Here is an 18,279-nt window from a genome sequence, read left to right as displayed (position 1 = left end):
TAAATCAAAGACAAAAAAATTGTAAAAACATAAAAATGTTGGTTTCATGTTACCTCAAGAAGGTATGGCTGTCCCTCTGGAGTGAATAGAGATGCAAGGATGTCTGAGTGGAGGGGGAGGAGAGGGGTGGAGGAAGGGATGCTACTCACATGCAGCTTAAATTCTCCCAGGGCTGCAAAGAAAAACAAAAGAAAAAGAAAGAAAAAAAAACTGGGTCATAGTAATAACTTGATTTATAAGATGTGCAGGTGTGAGTGCTAAACACTGAGGGGTCTGACCTTGCGTCCTCTGGGGGCCGAGGTCAGAGTGCAGCGTGATGAGCGCCAGAGTGCTGTGGAGGTGAAGAAACTCCCGAGCCTGAGCCGGACTCCACCGTCGGTTCTGAAAAAGTATTTTCAAATTATCGCTCAGATTTCCGTGTGTGTTTAAGGTAAGTAAAATTCTCAAACTGTATATGCTGCAGCTGTACCTGGTTGTTCTGCCTGTTGGGCCCCAACAAAAACATCAGCATCCGACGATAAGCAGAGTGTTTCAACAACAACTGGCAAGGACCAGAACCCTGAGAGCACAGCAACAGTATGCAGTAAACACTCAGACTCATTTGACAGGATGTTAATTCAACAGTTTGCTATGTAATCTACTGATTTACCCTCTGAGCAAAGTTACTGAAGAGGCTGAAGTACTGTGCACAGTTTTTCACATTTTCAGGAACATCTTTGTCCAGGAGGGACAGCAGGGCATCGGTAAAGCTGTCTAGTCCCGGGTCTCTGAATTGCAGGGCGCTCTCCAGAGTTTTTTCAAGGATGGATGCCACCACCGTCCTCACCTCTCGTACACTGCACTCCAGCAGACAAACCCTACGGTGGAAACATCATCAACATGCTCAGCCTCCTTTGAGAAGGAAAACAAAGCTAAAATAAAGTTGGTTGAAAGCACTGCTCAAGCTAGTGAAACTTTTTTTTTGTTGTTGTATGATTGTTCTGGCAGCTTTTGCCTTGGCGTACAGCAGAGTGTGGCATTATGTGTCTTATTTCCATGTGAGAGGGTGTGTGTGGTATGTTAAGGGGGCAGGGGTTTACTGCTGCCTCAACGTCCGATGTTCAGCAACCAATCATGTATGAGTATTGTACGATCACCCCATTATTAATGGCATAGTGTAAGCCAACACCCTTCACTGAAACACACATGCTCACATGGGGAAACTATCCTCTGGCTCTGATTGTTTACATTCCAGAGACGGGCCTGCTATTTCAGCCAATCAGCATCCAGCAAGCAAGAAACATGCACACAGGTGTTTTTAATACTGCAAGAGCAAAGGAGAGTTGACGGGTTGGTTTGATTAAAGCATCTTATAAAGCTCTGAGGACTTTGCTAACATAAAAGCTTAATCATTAGAGCTTGTGTATAAACTGTTTTAGCAGGTGAACAGAAAACATTTACATATTGGATTTTATATCTGGTAGGGATGTCTTGATCCAGATTTATTTAATTGTTTTTTTGTCCATAATACGAATATAAGTCATCTGATACTGAGGTTCAGTCTGAGTCATGTTCCTACAGCATGAATAAACTAAATATTAACTTTGTAAATAAGATGAAGACTGTCATTTTCTAGACAATCCTTATTTTAATTATTGTAACACTGCATAATTAAAACTAGGAGAGCCAATAAAACACAAAAATCTGAAATAAAACTGAAACAACCATACATGTCAAATTGCAACGGTCCATTAAATGTCAGAAATGTCATAAAACTTCAAATTTGTTATGCTGTCGGCATATTCTACTCTCACATCTCGTTTCCATTGATAAAGTGACATTGGTGTGATACACACGTTTATTTTAACCCAGCAAAAAAACAAAACAAAAAAAATGACATTTCTTGGCTGATGTTAAATAACATAAATAGGGAGTTGAGGTTTACTCTGCTACGTACTGACCTGATGATTTCTCGTCCCTCTGGTCCAACAAGGTATTGCACCATCCACTGGCACGCCTCACTGCTCTTAGACAGCAACACCTCCACCGCTGCCATCCACTCCTCTGTATCCACCCTGCGGGGGGACACATACAAAATACAGATCTGTTGCTCCGCGATAGAGATACTGAAACTTGCACATGTGTGTGTATGTGTGCGTGCAATTACCTGAGTTTCTTTTTGGTGTGCAGGTAGGTGTGGAAGAGAAAGTTAACGGCTAGCTGCAGACTTTCTTTGGCCATAGGCTGATAGTCTGGATGCTTCAACTTTGTCTGTAATGAAGTTTTTAAAATGTGTTTCATTGTATTGTAAATATTGTGCTGAAAAGTCAATTATGTGAGTCATTTAAAGTCATTTAAAGAAGCAAAACTGCTGTACAAATGTTCGATTTTATATTTAGGTTCACTTAAATATATATAAAATAGCCCAAAAAAAAACCAAAAAAAAAACATACTGCATTGACTGAAGCCAGGGAGAGAATGAAGTTAAAGTAGTCGCTGTTGTAGACGTCTCTGTTCCTCATGAACTTTAGATTCTCATCTCTCACCATCTGCACAAGACACAAACAAATAAGTCATCTTACTCCAAGGATGTTAAGCTGCTGTAAAGATGCACCTCGTATCACTCAGGAAGCTCGAAAACACTTTACCTGATAGATGCTGGCAGGCATCTTCTCTACAAAGAGGCCCTTCTTCTCCCCCTTTCGGACCAGGCGGGTGAGAAGGGTCAGGCGGTCGTTGTTGGCTCTTGGGGGGCGAGGAGAGGACTGAGGGGAAACATCGGGAGAGGACGGGGCAGAGCTGGAAAATGTAGAAACAATACAGCAACTTGATTACAGATACCACACCGAGGTTTGAGGATGTTTAGTGGCAATGTTTCTGTATTAGAAGCATTTTCTGGCATTTAAATATAATTTCTAATTATATTTGATGCCTGTTATGTTTAATTTATGTAACTGAAAATATTAATGTCAGATATTCATCAATCACTTTAACTGTTCAGAACGTTTCATACAAAACTGACTAAGAAAACAATAAGAGTAACAAACAAAGAAATAAATAAAAAACAACAAATCCCACCGTCCTCCTCCACAACTCTAAGGTACTAAAATGACAACACTGAAGGGGGGAAAACTGAGGAAACATGTTTTGATGCAGCACTGCCTCCGACGAGGATGGAAATACATTATTCAAAAGGCTTGATTGGTTTGACTAAGTTCACTGTGAAAGAAAACTCTGACCAGAAGATGTTGCTAACCCCAACTGAACTGAGTCCCCCATCGAACCGAGTCTTGCAGACTGTTGTGTATGAACGCACCCTAAATCTCTCCCAGAGGATTTGGGATCTTGAGGAATCATAGGGTGAAACCAGACCTAATAAGGACCTTAATCCTGCCTATTTAAGAACATTATCAATGATAGACTTGACGTGTTTATGAAGAGAGAAAAATATGCATCCATGCAAAAAACAGTAAACCCTCTCTCCTTGCCAAGGTTTTGTGTATTGGGACATAATTCATGTTGACGTGTTTTAGAACCTGGTGGGGATCGTAATCCTCAGAACAGACAAGGGTTGTACATCCTGACCACGGAAACTTGAACTCACAGTGTAAGATCCTCAGCCTCCTGTCTCATGATGCTGACTCTGCTCTTCTTGGGAAGGACAGGTGAGTTTTGGTCGCTGATCTTCTGATAAAACAACATGTAGGCATTCCAGTACCGCCTCCTCACGTCAGGATATGGGTTGGCTGCACGCACAAACACACAGATTAACTTTACTCATTTGTGTGTCACATGACAAACACACAGACCCACACAGTAGCGCCAGTTACTCACACTGGTCATAAACTTTGGGACGGTACTCTCCACCAAAACACTCGTACTCCAGGGTTTCATCATTCATATCAAACTCCTCCACCACATTGTCATTGAACTTATACCAGCGTCCACGGGCATTCCCACTGTAAGACACACATGAAGGAAGAGGATGGTGAGAAAAAAAAGAAAAAAAGTTTTCTATTGTACTCTTTTATGAGAGATAAGTTGACGAAAGCTTGGTGTTTTAAGTGTGATTTGTCATTCTCTAAAAAGTAAATCTACCCGACATGAATAAAAACTGACTAAGAAGTAGCTGTAAAATGTGCTTCATCTCCTGGACAGAGATCCCAGGCAGGATTAGGAACAAGTGAGCGGTCGAGAGCAGGGTGCTGAAAGCTGGCGTCTGCAGTCTTGAGTGAGCACCATTGAGCATTCCTGCCTGTTAAAGCCAGACATCTGGAGACATTTACAAACTAAACCAGCCCACACAAAGTCTGATGCTGCATTCAGGCGCTCCAAGGAGGTCTTTTATATTCTGAAAAACCAGGGCAACAGATCAATGTGCTCCACTCCTTGGTTTGAAGGCTTCTCATGTAATAGCAGGGACAAGAGAAGGGAAATGCCATCGAATAACTCTGCAGCCAGTAAGAACTTTCCAGTCAGAAAGCAGTATTATTTATTTATTTATATTCTTTTTTTTTGGCTCTAGTGCCCTTTTTTTTTTTGACAGTAGCCAACATGAAGCAAGTTGTAGCCTCGGTATGTAGGGCGGCCACTCAACCAGCTGAGCTACATGCAGCCCCAAAAGCCTTATTATATTTGATTCAGAGAGAATTATCCTTCTTACCGTCGGTCTTTAATGAAGGAGTAGTAGTGGCCAGCATGTGCCTGACCACTGTGGACCACAACTCCCACCAGCTCATAGTTCTCTGAAATTGTGACTTTCTTCCTGGGTGACCCTCCTGAGGTCCCATCGCCTCGCCCCTCGCCTCCCTCTCCGCTGCAGTCCTGACGAGCCATTCCAGAGACAGTGTAGGGCTCCATGTTCAACACCCAGGGGAACTGTTGGTCAAAAATCACAAAAATTAAAATATAATTTTATAATCAATTTAGGTATTTGAGAATAAATAATAATAATAATAATAATAAAAAAAACTTACTCTGATCTGCTCATCATATTTGATGGAGCGTCCGCTTTCCCAGTCGAAGCCAAAGCGCATGAGGTGAATGCAGAGAACACTGGGGAGGGATTTGATGCAGGTCCTCTTTACTGTGGTTCTCTGTGCAAATGACACACAAGCATATGAGCCGTTAACTACACACAGTTCCATAGTGACAGAATAAAAACATGCAGGGCAGCATACAGACCTTCTCCTTGCATTTCTCACAGTAGTAAGCATTGCTGCCCTCTAGCACCTCTCCTCTGACAAACTGGTCTAATGAGATCTCTAAACTCTGGCAAGAAGTCACTCCAAGGTTCAGCGCCATGAATGTTTCTTCACGCTCATATCTGTGGAAGACGAGGTCCACGGTCAGGTAGCATGTCATAAAAAGAAGGGAAAAAAAATCCAGTTTGGTAATAAGTGTGACTCACCGGTGGGGGCAGTCTTTACAAATCTTCTGGTCGGAGAAAATTCCCTGAAATGTGTTTTTGAAGATCTGCTCTCGACCCATTTTCTAAAAGAAAGAAGTTTTACAATATTCGAATCAACAAAACCTAAGTACAGGAAGGCGTAAAGGAGCATTTCCAAACAGCAACCAGAACCTAAACACCTCTTTTTTGTGTAAAAAGATGACTTCAGCCATGTGTCTTCTGTATTTGTACAAAGATCTTAGAAAGAGGGTAGAATAAGCCAATTAAGTCAACTTATGTGTGTCAGAGCTGCTAACCAGAAGCCAGCTTTGGCTGTATTAAGTCACAACTTCGACATTTTATGGATTATGCATGTTAATATATGTGGCTGAGAACATAACTACAGTATGAAATGTTTCATTGCTCAGATTTCACTACTGACTACTCACATGTAGAGCAATCTCTTCTTGTTCATTCGGGAACTCATCAGCTGCTGCAGCTCACAGCGTTCCTAGTTTCTGATCAGCTGACTGATACTACATGAATATCTGATTTTGAATGTTGTGTTTACAAATATTAACACCTTTTTCTGTGGTGCAACTTGAAACAAAATGCAGGCAATGTTAAATACATTTAGCATAAAGACCATCTTGAAATTTCCATAGAAACTCAAAACTATGTCTATTCTACAAGAGGTGGGGGATGAAACTCCTCCTTCTCCATTTGAACTTTGTTTCAAACAGCTTCCTGTGGTCAAAATGAAAAAGATGGTTCCTGTAGCTGAAGTTATACCTTGAGATGCTCATCAAGCTGGTCGACCAGGCTGGTGAAGAACTCATATGCATCCTGCTGTTCTCTGACGTACAGCTCCTTGTTCCACATCTTGAAGATCTGCAAGAGATTTGCATGCAGATGTTAGTTAATTAAAAGATAATGGTATGTTTACAGATCCTTAATGTTCACACTTAAAACTCACAACTCAACCTCTAGTTTCCAGACGGTTTAAGTGTGAGGTTGTTACCTTCCAGAAGTTTTCTGGCACATAGTACTGCAGTTTGCTTTCCATCAGGTGTCCAAACAAGGACTGAACCTGGTAGAAGACGCTCTCTTCTGGCTGGTCTGTGTCATCCTCAATGGACAGAAAAGCCTTAAAACACAAAGATTGTAGTCACTGATATTATCTACATTTAAAACAAGCTCTGCACTCATCATGGAGAAAAGCGTACCTCTGCTAGGCCAGGCTGCATGTACAGCTGCTGGAACACAGCATTCATGTAACACGTGGCTCCGCCGTTCTTCAGTCCTACGAAACCTGAGACAGATCGACTCTCCACTGGGGGTAGATACTGACAATACACAGAGTTGAAACCATGTCCAATCTTAACACACAAAAATACAACCTAATGCTGCTTCAGTCGGTGTCTTACATCAAACTCCTTGCAGAGGGAAGGATCAGACTGGTGGTGCATGGACAGCAACTCTCGTGTGATGAGGCGAAGGTTTGAGAGCGAGCTGTCGGCCAGCATCACCAGCACTTCGTAGGCTGCCAGTCTGCTGCTGGCCGTGCTGCACCTGACCACACAATCCACAAGAGCAAGCTCTGACATCTAATCTAGCTAGAAACACACAGTGCTTCGACTGTTTCTGCTCCGATTTAAGAGGAAAAAAATCACGAGTATATTGAAATAAATCACAAAATTATGAATTTGAAAGATAAATGTAATGCGTACTTGGGATGGAAGTCGTGGCTTGGGGCTGGGGAAGGTGTAGGGTTGGAGCTGTTGATGATAATGCGCGAGGCTCGAAACAGGAAGTCATCCAGCAATTGCTGAATGAGAGATGGACCTGTGGAAAGAGCAACATCACATAACGCTGCCTGCAGGTTCCAGCATGCATTGTGGATGAGCACAAGTGAACTCCTGTGTGTGCTCACCGAGATGTTCCTTCTCGTTGCCGCAGAGCGAGAGTAACGTCTTTATAAGTCTGAGGTGTCCGGCTAGCAGGATGTTATCTGCCTCGCTTGTCTCCATCTCGGAGCTCCAGCTGGGCTCAAAGTTGTCGAGCCAGGAGATCTCATCCTCCAGCATGGTGGCTGCGCTCACTTTTAACACCTCCATCTCGGATGCTGGGACGAGTCAGAGAGGAGGGGGGAGAGCAAACAATGTGTGATGCAGACATTTGGTAGGTGGAATAGCAAAGCTTACATCTGGTATAAAATATTATTTATAGCAGGAGTGTCAAACGTGTGGCCTGGGGGCCAAAACCAGCCCGCTAGAGGGTTCAATTTGGCCACGGACATGACTTTGACTAATATGAAAATAAAATAGAGGTCATCAAATGCAATGTCTTCATAAAAGTAATTTTAATTCTTAATTTGTTCACATGAAGTTGCAGTTTTTATGTTTAAAGATTAAAAAATTTCCAAGGCAGGGGGATAACTTTTACATTTCTATAACTTCTCACCTCAGTTTGTATTATGAGGCGAGTTAGTTCAGGTGGTCAGAATGACTACACACATGCACAAATAGACACGTATGTACATTTAAAATAATTTCTAGATCCTGACAAGTTAGTCCCATCATAAAGGGAAATATTGTACCTTTCAGTTCCAAAAATCTGTTATTAAATTAAATGAAAATAAGTATATATGTAAATGTGTCACGTGTAACATAAATATGTAAATAAAAAAATTAAAATACTAAAAAATATTACATAATAAAACTATCTTAATATATAAAGTTAATAAAATGTATTTAGAATATATATAATTTATAAAAAAAATATAAATTTATAAGATCTAAAAAACGTATTTATATATTTATTTAAAAATATAGTTTACACTGTGGAAATATAAATATATACAATACATATATTTTATTTATTATATATAAAATATAAAATAAAAAAGAATAAAATAAAAAATATCTAAATAAATGTAAATGTGTAACTAAGGAAAATATTGTTGAAACTGCTCTTTTTTTTGAGAACTTTAAGGTTGTTTAAAATATGTACTTGCAATTTTTTGCAGTAAAGCAAAGATAAAAATATTAATAGGTTATTATACTGGTATTTAACTGGTCAAGCCCACTTGCGATCAAACTGCGCTAAATGGGGCCCCTGAATTAAAATAAGTTTGACAACCCTGATTTATAAGCACTGATAAATAAGTCTTACTGGTTAAGTCATCCAGGAGCTGGCATCTAAGGTCAAAGTACTCTGTGCACTGGGACAGCAACCTGAGAAGAAACTCAACATGAAATATGTGCAAACATTTTTCAAATGATACAATCCATGCAGCCTTGGTACCTCTGGTTGACGCCTCTCATGACAGATGTGGGACTCCACAGTGGCAGCTGAGCGGTGAGAACGACTGAAAGGAGGAACAAGTTGGGTTTCTGGACTTCAGGGAAGGCTGAAGTGTCAGACTGGCTCAGAGTGTACAGCTGATCACAAGCCACGCGGCGGATCTGACAAAGGAGATGAGAAAAAGTATCTTAACACAGTGCGCTAAGAGAAACACACTCTCCATGAGGCCTGTTAGGAGTGTTACTTACCTCTCCACTGGGAGATCCCAGCAGAATATCAATAATGAAATCACTGACGGAGGGAAGGTTGTAAAAAGAAGCTGCAGAGACACAAAGAACAGGATGTAAAATATGTGGGAGTTAAATATCAAACACTGATGGAAATGTTCTGCCATTCTGAAAAAAAGGGGCCCCTAGGATTTCAGCAATGTGGAAAAAGGTTGTAAAATGTGGAATATTAGAGAATTTACTCATATGTGATTAGGATTAGCTTTCTTTAACTTTTTTCTTTGGCTTTTGTAAGAGTTTTTACAGAGTCTGAGCCAAGTTTTAACTGCTGCAGCCCCCTGATCAGTGGTACCTCAGAGACCAACCGAAATGCCAAAGTTGTCCAAGAAATGAAGAAGTGTCTAGAAAATGAATCCCGTGAATCCTAAACAAGAGCCGCATGGGAAAAAAATATGAGTCAATGCTGATAGACTTGTAGGAGAGTCTGCGGTGTATTAAAAATAAAAAAAATATATATATTAAAAAGGAAAAAAAAAAAACAAAAAAAACAAGGACGTTTATAGCATTAAGATAAACTGGTTGAGTCAAATTCCAGCCATTGCCCTTCGCTACAGGTCACGCCTTCTGTTTCTGACTCCTTTTCCTGTCCAGCAACTGTGTCATAAAGGCCTCCAGAGCCAAAATCTTTAAGAGAAAGATATTTTCCAGTTGAAATCTACAACCAACACGTGATTAGACCCCACTGGAAAAATGAGGTTTCATAATAAAACACAGAATTCGGAGGGGAAAAAAAAACAACAGATTTTATAGGGCCTTAAAAATGCATGTCTGCACTTGTTTGTGTCTTACATAGCTGCTGACAGCGCAACTGCAGGCAGGTAACCAGCAGCGACAAAGCCTCGCGAGCGATGATGGCGTCTTTGATGGAGACACTCTGCTGTCGGACACAAATCCCTGCATGCAATGCTGTCGGCGTGGTCTCGCCCTCGCTGCTGGAGCTGCAGTTGCTTCCTGTAAACACACGCGACAGATGGTTTTACTTTTATTTCTGTAGGTTTTGTTTTTAGTTGTAGAAGCTTAGCAGGAAGATTTCCTTTCCTGCTGACTGGAAAAAAAGTGGCAGACGTCAGAACGAGTTCTGCTACAGTTTTCTGTCTTACCAGTACTGCTGACTCTGGTGTGGACTCCTTGTGGCAGAAGTGAGCTGTGGGTCTCTCTAATTGGCTGTGGGCTGCCAACAAGATCCAATCGTCCCGCGGCGGCTGCCCACGTCAGACGCATGAAGCAGGCAACAGTTGAAGTGAAGTCGCCCACCTCCATTGTCTAAACAAAAGAGAGCAAACACTGAATGTCACAGTGGATTTATCATTGAAGCGGCCCAGTGTGAGAAGAATTTGTCCGGTACCTGAATGGCAACACGGGCTGCAGGTATGATCTCCTCCACTCGTATGGATGAGCGCTCAGACAGAGACATCTGCCTGTAGGAGGACTTCTCCGGAGTTCCACACAGAGACAGCTGTCGTCCTGTCCGTCCCGCATTACGGAACGGCCGGGAAGACAGCGCATCGCCATCCCTGATGACATCATCATCCAGAGCTGCCGGCATGCTCTGACCGACGAGCAGGAACCTGGGAACAGAGGATGTTTGGAAGATTAGACAAGATGCTGCAGCTGTCTTTTGACTTGTGCACTTCACGTCCATCAGTTCTGTGTGGGGCGAGTTGTCCTAAGTGGAAATACTCCAGAGTGGGAAGAGAACAAAGGAGGCAGTCTGATACGCAAACAGTAGGCTTTGCTCCCAGCATGTTGACAGTGGATGAAGCTCCTTATGTAGCCATAATGCTGCCCTCTTTATTTGTTTTAAATGATCTGCTTTACTTTTCTTTTTCTGCAATAATTGCACCTTTTTGGATAGTTATGGATCATGCAGAGCCCCCTTCATTCACACAACAGGTTGGAAAAATTATGAGAAGCAAAAACTGGCCGAAACGACACCGAAGCACCTGGTGCGCCAGGTATTGTCACGGCAATGTTACCGCAGGAAAAACTGTGAGAGAATAATAACACAATGAATCCTGATCCAACTTTCATATGCAGCTATTCTGGAAAAATAAAATCTAAATGCTGTAGTGCATGTGTGAAAATGGCTCTTTCACCTGGCCAACTGAAGACAGATAGAATAGACTCCTTGTCTGGTCTCGTAGTCCACTTCAGATGGGATTGAATCTCTCTGCATAACATTCACCACCAGACTGCAAAAAAGACCCAATAAATGTAGCTGTCAAGGCTAAAATCAGAAAAACACCACGAGGCATGTCAGAAAAACCTAATCAATGTGTGTGTGTGTGTGTGTGTGTGTGTGTGTGTGTGTGTCCTGGAACATATTTCAGCTGATAAATGAGGTAAAACTTTCCACAATTAAACACTGTGACAGGCCTGTTAACGGCACCCTTACCTGAGGCCTCCTGCTTTAAGGAAGTTATCACAGAAGGACTTGCTGCTGGTTTTGGCCATTTCATCATCTGACGTGGGCATCAGCTTTGAACTCAACACCTAAAACACAGGTAAGAATGAAAGACAAAAAGGAAACTGAGGAAAAGCCATAAATCCACTTCAAGATTTGAGAAAAGGGCTTGCTGAAAATAGTGGATGCTCAAAAGCAAGCGTACCTCGAGATTGTACAGCACTCTGAATGTAGACATGCCGGGGGCAGAGGATCTGAAAAGGGACTCTAAGATGGAAGCAGCACTGGGCTGATGCTGCTGCTTGGAGGTCATAGACGGAGAACGAGAGCCCGACCCTTGGCCGAGGGTGAAAAGTGTCTTCTACAAAAACAAAACAAAAAAACAGTCACAAGAATCAGACAGAATGACAAAAGAACTGCTGCAGACGTATCAGAACCAGCTTCCAAAGAATTCTGTAAGATCAAACTTGAGCCAGAGGCATCAAATAAGCCTGGACAGCCTGCAGCAGCTGCCGTTAGATGTGACAGTGGGAGGTACCTGTTGGCTCCAGACGCTGGATTCTTTGGGAACAAAGTTGTCGAGAGCATCTTGCACTTCGGGATCTGTTGGAATCAGCAGCAGCAGCTTCCTCACGCGGAGAGTGATCCTGAAGATTACCAGAAAACACATCAAAAGTTCCGCCATAATCACTGAGTGATATTAACTGTTTCAATATTTATGTGAAAGTATCTTTAACAGTGAGATAAACATGCATATTAATGGAACAGTGTGAAGACTGTTTATAAGCAGACAGATGGCATAAAAATGTGGCTGCAATTGGCAACATTGTGTACATGACACACACACACACACATGCAGAAAAAACTCTCACCTAGACTCATCTAGGTTAGCCAACTGGTAAAGCATCTCAAACACATTGCACACTAAAGCCATCACGACCCCAGGCAGGGACTTCTCCTGAAGACAGAGGAACAGGGTCACAGTGCGACAGAACCGGCGAGTCAATGGTTTTGTAAATTGAATTGTAATACTCAGGTCGAGGATAATAACCTGCTCCAAGGCGTAGGCAGAGTTGAAGACAGCAGAACTTGAACTGCTTGAGGCGGATGCTGAGGACTCGGAGCTGCCAGAAGGAGTGCCGGTGCCTGAGCTCTTTACAGTCAGACTTTGCTCGTCGCTGAAGCCGAGCTGGGACAGCAGCTTCTGGTCCCGGTTCATCGTCAGCTAACACGCAGCAAACAAAACAGATTTGTGACTGAGGTAGTTTGATGCAGAATATATCAAATGAAACTGAGACTCACCACACTATCGTTGGCAAAGATCTGGACATTATCCACCGGACAGCTCAAGTGTTCAGAGATCTTCCATCTGATGCTTCCTACAGTCTCATTACTGTGGGTCTGCAGGACACACAAAATCAGGGGAACCATCTTCTCTGCAAATGGTAGCTCAACACAAAATGCTCTTGGGAACCAGGGTTACCTCTAGGGTGAAGGTGTCTTTGGTTGACTCGTAGGTGATGTGAAGAGTGATGGGGTGTCCGTTGAATGAGGCCCCGTGAGGTAGAATAGTACGAGGAACTGAATACATATCCTACACAGAAACATTAGATGTAGAAGATCTAGAAAAACCCCTCACTGACAATAAACTGTCAAAATTCAGTAGTAAAAACATTGTTTATAGCAGTCTGAGTCCAATATTTCAGAAACACTGACACAAAATGACACTCAAAGCACAGACTGTACAGCGTACCTCTATAGTGATGACATAGCGTTCAGCCAATAGCAGCAATCTTTCAATTATCACCAGCTTTGTGGATCTAAAAAACATACATAAATAAAAAAAATTAATCTTTATAAACAAAAGAGTTTCAACAGCAATTAAAAGTGAATTTAATGTTTAAAGTTAATTTTAATATTTGTGAGGTATGAAGTGATTTGAGCAAAAATGTATTTAATAGGTTTAATAACCATGTTCTTACCCAAACCCCCCTCTGTACCTGGATGGTGATTGTACAGATGTGGCCACTGTTGGCATGGCGGTGGCCGTCAGCATCTTGGTTGCCTTAGTTACAGCATGTGTTAAAGTGGGCCCACCCAGAGCCGAACTTGCAGCCTGACAGAGAGGAAAAAAAGCAAGCTGCTGGGTGTTGATTTTTGTGAAATGGCACAATTATACCTGAAAGAAGTTTGATTGCTTACCTCCAGTCGCTTGTAGCAATCAGCAATGAACTTCTTGTGCAAAGACACAGAATCCTGTATTGCAGGAAAAAAAAAAAAAAGGATTTCGATCTTATAAATACAGTGATTATAATTAACTTAAAAGAAAAAAATCAATGACATGCTAATGTAAATAAAACAGAGCACAGTATTGTGTGCAAACATAAACACCTACTTTCTTCATCTTAGGATTGAGGTTTGTGTAGCTGTATGTGATAATCAGCTGGATCGCTTCATTGGCTATTTCTTCATCAGGGGTTTCCATGGCGATGCGCCAAATAAAATCCATCCCTGCCAGGTCGAGGCGCTCCACACACTGTAATCGGAGTGAATGATACATTAACGGAGACACCGTCTGAGCTGTGTTTCACAAAAAAATGTCAAGATAGCTTGTGAGGACTGACCAGCTGAGTTCCCTGGCGTTTCAGACGATGGTCACACAGATTCACGTTCTCAAAGAAAGTCTTGAACAGGTTAAAGCCTGAGACAACAAATAAAACAGCTGTGACACAGAGGTATTCCTGAGCCGTGGTGGAGGAGAGTTACTGCCTCCAGTCTCTCACCGTTCATGGTGATCTCGTAGGGCTCCAGTTTTAGGATCTTCTCCTTGAAGAGCTGCTGCTGGACGTCGCTCTCGAGGTCATGTTGTCCTTTGGTAAACCACTCAAAGCACATCTGCACATGCAAAAACACAACTGTGCTTAGGCTCAATTACACTGAAGAATACATCAACAATTGTATTTCTTTTTCATGAGAGAGATTATATCATCCCATTCTACACATTAGTGTTTCTCCGCCCATTACACCAGCCTTAACTAGAAGGTCAAGTTCACTTTTAAAAACTTAACAACCTGATGTTATTTATCTTGTGTACAATACGCTTTCTGAGTTTTGTCTCTATATGCCAGGGGTGTCAAACTGTGGTCCTCGAGGACACTGTCCTGCAGGTTTTAGATGTTTCCCCGCTCCAACACACCTGATTCAAATCAAATGGATCCAACAGCCTGTCGTTAACTTCTTCATAATGACTCATAACTCGTAATTGCTGAGATGTTTTACAGCTTAAAACCAATGCAATATTCGTTGTGGGTTTTATTAATGTCAGGATGTTATCTGAGATCTGAACTTTAATATTTAGAGAAACTCCACTGAGTAAAACGGTCTTTATTCACTTTTTTCTGTTTTTTGGGACAGTATTTCAAATTCTGCAGACAAAAGTGGACCAGAACCCACTTTTGTAGCCATATGTGACCCATATTTATATTTTTATAAGTTCGAGCAGCAAAAATCCAACCCAGGCCACTCTCATATGTGGTCTCGTGATTTTTAAAGTTTCTCAGTCAAAACGGTCCATGTCTTATTGTAGTTGATTCGACTGAAGATCAAGTGTAGATATTGGAAAAAATTATATTATCATAATTTTGGTGGCTTCTTTGCACAAAAACTTCAAGAGTCAAACACACGCTGATGAGTAGCATCCACACTTACTGTAAACACAACTCATAATGTGAACCACACACTAAACTAAACTAACTAAATCAAGCATTCAGACCTGAACTAAGTTACATTCAATTCAATTCAAGTTTCTGTTTTAAAAGGAAGTGAATGGTAAAAGTTTGCTGACTCTTCCACAGAAAGATGCCTGCAATGACTAACACTAACTGTTTTCATACCTCACGGTCAAGCTCACAAACATCTGGCCCCGACACCAGGCACTCCCACAGCTCCTTGGCTCTGTTCCAGACCAGGTAGAGGCTGGCCTCTTGGAGGAAGAACGCCAGGAAGCGCAGGTGGCTGTCCAGATACTGAACACAGAGTGGCAGAAGTGTGTTTTACCAGCTCAGGTTAGCATTTTAGTTCCAGTGAAGCTGATTAATAAGGCAACATTTTATAAAATTAAGAACAAAAAGTCCTGGAATCAAGAAAGAGGTGTTTGATGACATAAACAAACCTCCTGGTAGGTGTATCTGCCGTCCACCAGAGTCGAGCCTGAGAGGCCGTTATTACCCGAAGCCGTCGCGGCAAGTCTGTGGCAGCAAACGAGGGATCCTGTGATCAGCTTGACAATCTCAAAGTTCTTCTTCAGGTCCTGGATGATGCTCTGTGGAAGGGAAAGGCAGGAAAAGATGAGAGGATCACCGCTCGCACAGCAGCTCATTCAGATTAGCGTGCACGCTTGTGGTACCTTGTCTTGTTTCTGGTAGGTCTGCTTGATAAAGGAGCGGGTGATCTCGTGCAGCTGTCGGAGAGCGGGGACAACCCAGACCGCCTGAGGAGAGCTCTGCTGAGAAGCCTGTTAAAAAGGTGGGGACATGATAACACTTGCCACATCTTTCACATCACAGACTCACCGCTTTTTAAGTGAGAGCTTTGTGAAAACAAAAGGAATTCAGAAAAGGTCAGAGCCAGGGATATAAAGCACTGAGTTTCATATCAGCCTTTTTAATAAAAAAAAACAACTCAAAGTCAAATATCAAACATGCTTCTTTTGGATATTCATGGTTCTGATTTAGGTTCATCAACGAGTAAAAGTACGAGCACTTCCACCCAAAGCTGCCCACTCATCAAGCTGCTAAATCATTCATAAGGTTCAGACAGCTCTTCCCCAGAACAAGATCAACCCCACTGTGTAATCATTAGTAAGTGCCAAAGGCCTCTTAGCGAGGCAAGCCAAAGATTAAACACACCTGGTTAGATTACTTCGTGTTACAATCATACGTGAAACTGTAAACCTGTGACCAAGGAAAGCCCATTGTGGTCAAAACCCTCCTCCGTGATTGGATGACAAGCAGGAAGCAGCGTCATTAGGGAGATATCAGTGAGTGGAAATGCAGATTATATGGGACCATTCTCTTACTTTAGCCAAAGAGTTAGATTTCTTCTTGCCCCAAGTGCCAATATGAAAAGAGCTTTGTGTGTCGCTGCCTTTATTGTCCTCCTGAGTGTGAGTCTGGAGACATACATTTCATACAAGTGGGACATTTGTACACATTTAAGTATACACCCAGCAAGTGAGAATTATGAAGCTGGAACATGTAATACTCTATAAACATGCAGCTGCAGTCAAACAGTTAATGTTAACTGGACTGTGCCAAAGCAGGAAAAGTGCAAGTAAAAATAAAAGCACAGCTCAGCTGGGGGTGCAACAATCAGTCACGTTTGAGAGCCAGAACACACAATACCAGGCTTACTGATAATGACACACCTAAACATGCATGACTGACAGAGTCATCACATAGAGGTATGATGAAGCCTGCATTCCTTCCTCCTTTTAACCTTGACATTTTACCTGCATTCAGTTTAGTACCAAATAATCAAGATGTTTAGGCAACAATCTATTCCAGTTCATAAAAAAAAAAAATCAGCTTTATAAATATCTAATATTGTAGCTTTTATCACATACAAGCCAATAAATGCCCCCCAAAGCAACCAGCCCAGGTTCGAATCCCTGGAGCCTGTTGCTGCATAACTCTCTGACCCACTTTCCTGTCAAGCAGCCATCTAATGAAGACCCTAGAGCCTGAAAATACCTTCCCAGCTGTCCTTGTCTTGCAAGTTACCAAATTAATAGAAGACAGCACAGTGTTAAAAACAGTGAAAAACGCCATCAACAGGGATAAACTGCTGGACTGGCTCGAAGAAAACTCAGTCCTGTGCCCACCTGTCAACAAACACTTTTCTACTGTAAAACACAGACAGAGAAGGTCTAAGATGTATAAGCAGATGAGGAAAATCACCACGATGAGTCTATAATCATCCAGATCTGCTGTAAATGCTAAACAAAATCTAAACATGTACAGGCTTTAAATGTTTTCCCCCTTTTTTTGTGCTTTCTGAACAATAAGTTGCAGCTTAAAGCTTCAAGGTGAAATACCCTCCCAGTGTGTTCATTTCAGTAAACAACGTAGGATTTTAATCAAACTGAAATAAATTTCAGGTACTTTTTGGAAGAAGAAAAAAAACAAACAATAAAACACTAGAAACCGCTACAACTTTAGTAACAACCTTTCAAAGAAACTGCAGCAAAAGTCGGGCATTTTAGGTCATAATAAATCACAAAAAATGCCAAAAATTTCCTGGAGGGACTGTATTACAAGAGGCTCAGACTTTAACTGAATAATGTTACTTTTAGGATATACAGCAAACATTAAATTTAACATACAACGTGTCAAAATCCACCTAAAAACGTGTTAATAAAGAGTTTATCCATGCTCAAGTTTTAGATAATAGCTAATCATTATAATGTTTAGTAACTGAATTCTGTTTAAAAGAAAAAAACAAATAGACATAAATAATGAAGACAGATCTCCAAAACAGGAGAGCTAAGAAAGTCAGAGGCCTGAGTTTTTCTAGACTTTAAAAAAACATGTGAAATAAGTGATTAACCCATAAAGGATGGCACATGTCTGTCTCACCTTCTTAATGTCCTCAATACACTTAATGATGTAACTGCGTTTCACAGTCTCCTTGACAGCATAGGCATCACTCAGAATCCCAAGATGCTCCTCCAGTGCCTGCTGTACCAGACTGGTAGGCAGGGTGGGGAGGTGGGCCAGCTCCCAGAGCACCTCCAGCACCTGAGCAGACACAAAAACACCACAGCTCAGACTCAGAGGAACTTTTTACATCAAAGCCTGGAGTGAATGCTCCAACAGCACGGGTGGGCTTCTTTGTTCTGAATCAGTTCTTTATAA

At 41.7% G+C, this 18,279-nt stretch overlaps 1 protein-coding gene across 3 annotated transcripts in view; it reads right to left on the bottom strand.

The window, feature by feature from the left end:
* The window catches only part of usp24 (ubiquitin specific peptidase 24), a 30,030-nt gene that overhangs the window by 4,320 nt on the left and 7,431 nt on the right, over positions 1-18,279 (bottom strand). The window contains exons 15-59 of one of the 3 annotated variants that reach the window (XM_042005833.1): positions 18,001-18,162; positions 16,443-16,535; positions 15,771-15,878; positions 15,537-15,686; positions 15,259-15,390; positions 14,149-14,260; positions 13,990-14,066; positions 13,761-13,901; positions 13,568-13,621; positions 13,348-13,481; positions 13,119-13,185; positions 12,849-12,959; positions 12,668-12,766; positions 12,417-12,590; positions 12,238-12,323; positions 11,904-12,012; positions 11,571-11,726; positions 11,357-11,454; positions 11,058-11,153; positions 10,307-10,529; positions 10,062-10,224; positions 9,751-9,912; positions 8,923-8,993; positions 8,675-8,835; positions 8,543-8,604; positions 7,302-7,493; positions 7,099-7,213; positions 6,796-6,940; positions 6,595-6,714; positions 6,390-6,515; positions 6,161-6,259; positions 5,390-5,472; positions 5,164-5,305; positions 4,956-5,075; positions 4,643-4,857; positions 3,814-3,938; positions 3,584-3,725; positions 2,628-2,778; positions 2,433-2,528; positions 2,147-2,250; positions 1,941-2,054; positions 650-857; positions 470-559; positions 279-381; positions 54-172 (exon numbers count right to left, since the gene is read on the bottom strand). In XM_042005833.1, coding sequence (XP_041861767.1) covers positions 54-172; positions 279-381; positions 470-559; positions 650-857; positions 1,941-2,054; positions 2,147-2,250; positions 2,433-2,528; positions 2,628-2,778; positions 3,584-3,725; positions 3,814-3,938; positions 4,643-4,857; positions 4,956-5,075; positions 5,164-5,305; positions 5,390-5,472; positions 6,161-6,259; positions 6,390-6,515; positions 6,595-6,714; positions 6,796-6,940; positions 7,099-7,213; positions 7,302-7,493; positions 8,543-8,604; positions 8,675-8,835; positions 8,923-8,993; positions 9,751-9,912; positions 10,062-10,224; positions 10,307-10,529; positions 11,058-11,153; positions 11,357-11,454; positions 11,571-11,726; positions 11,904-12,012; positions 12,238-12,323; positions 12,417-12,590; positions 12,668-12,766; positions 12,849-12,959; positions 13,119-13,185; positions 13,348-13,481; positions 13,568-13,621; positions 13,761-13,901; positions 13,990-14,066; positions 14,149-14,260; positions 15,259-15,390; positions 15,537-15,686; positions 15,771-15,878; positions 16,443-16,535; positions 18,001-18,162 — 5,610 coding nt within the window. The remainder of the gene's footprint in view (positions 1-53; positions 173-278; positions 382-469; positions 560-649; positions 858-1,940; positions 2,055-2,146; positions 2,251-2,432; positions 2,529-2,627; positions 2,779-3,583; positions 3,726-3,813; positions 3,939-4,642; positions 4,858-4,955; positions 5,076-5,163; positions 5,306-5,389; positions 5,473-6,160; positions 6,260-6,389; positions 6,516-6,594; positions 6,715-6,795; positions 6,941-7,098; positions 7,214-7,301; positions 7,494-8,542; positions 8,605-8,674; positions 8,836-8,922; positions 8,994-9,750; positions 9,913-10,061; positions 10,225-10,306; positions 10,530-11,057; positions 11,154-11,356; positions 11,455-11,570; positions 11,727-11,903; positions 12,013-12,237; positions 12,324-12,416; positions 12,591-12,667; positions 12,767-12,848; positions 12,960-13,118; positions 13,186-13,347; positions 13,482-13,567; positions 13,622-13,760; positions 13,902-13,989; positions 14,067-14,148; positions 14,261-15,258; positions 15,391-15,536; positions 15,687-15,770; positions 15,879-16,442; positions 16,536-18,000; positions 18,163-18,279) is intronic. The other 2 variants (XM_042005834.1, XM_042005835.1) reach the window with 2 other exon arrangements.

Source organism: Melanotaenia boesemani, chromosome 14 (genome assembly GCF_017639745.1).
Source record: "Melanotaenia boesemani isolate fMelBoe1 chromosome 14, fMelBoe1.pri, whole genome shotgun sequence".
NCBI lineage: Eukaryota > Metazoa > Chordata > Actinopteri > Atheriniformes > Melanotaeniidae > Melanotaenia > Melanotaenia boesemani.
This window is presented reverse-complemented; position numbering and strand designations above follow the sequence as displayed.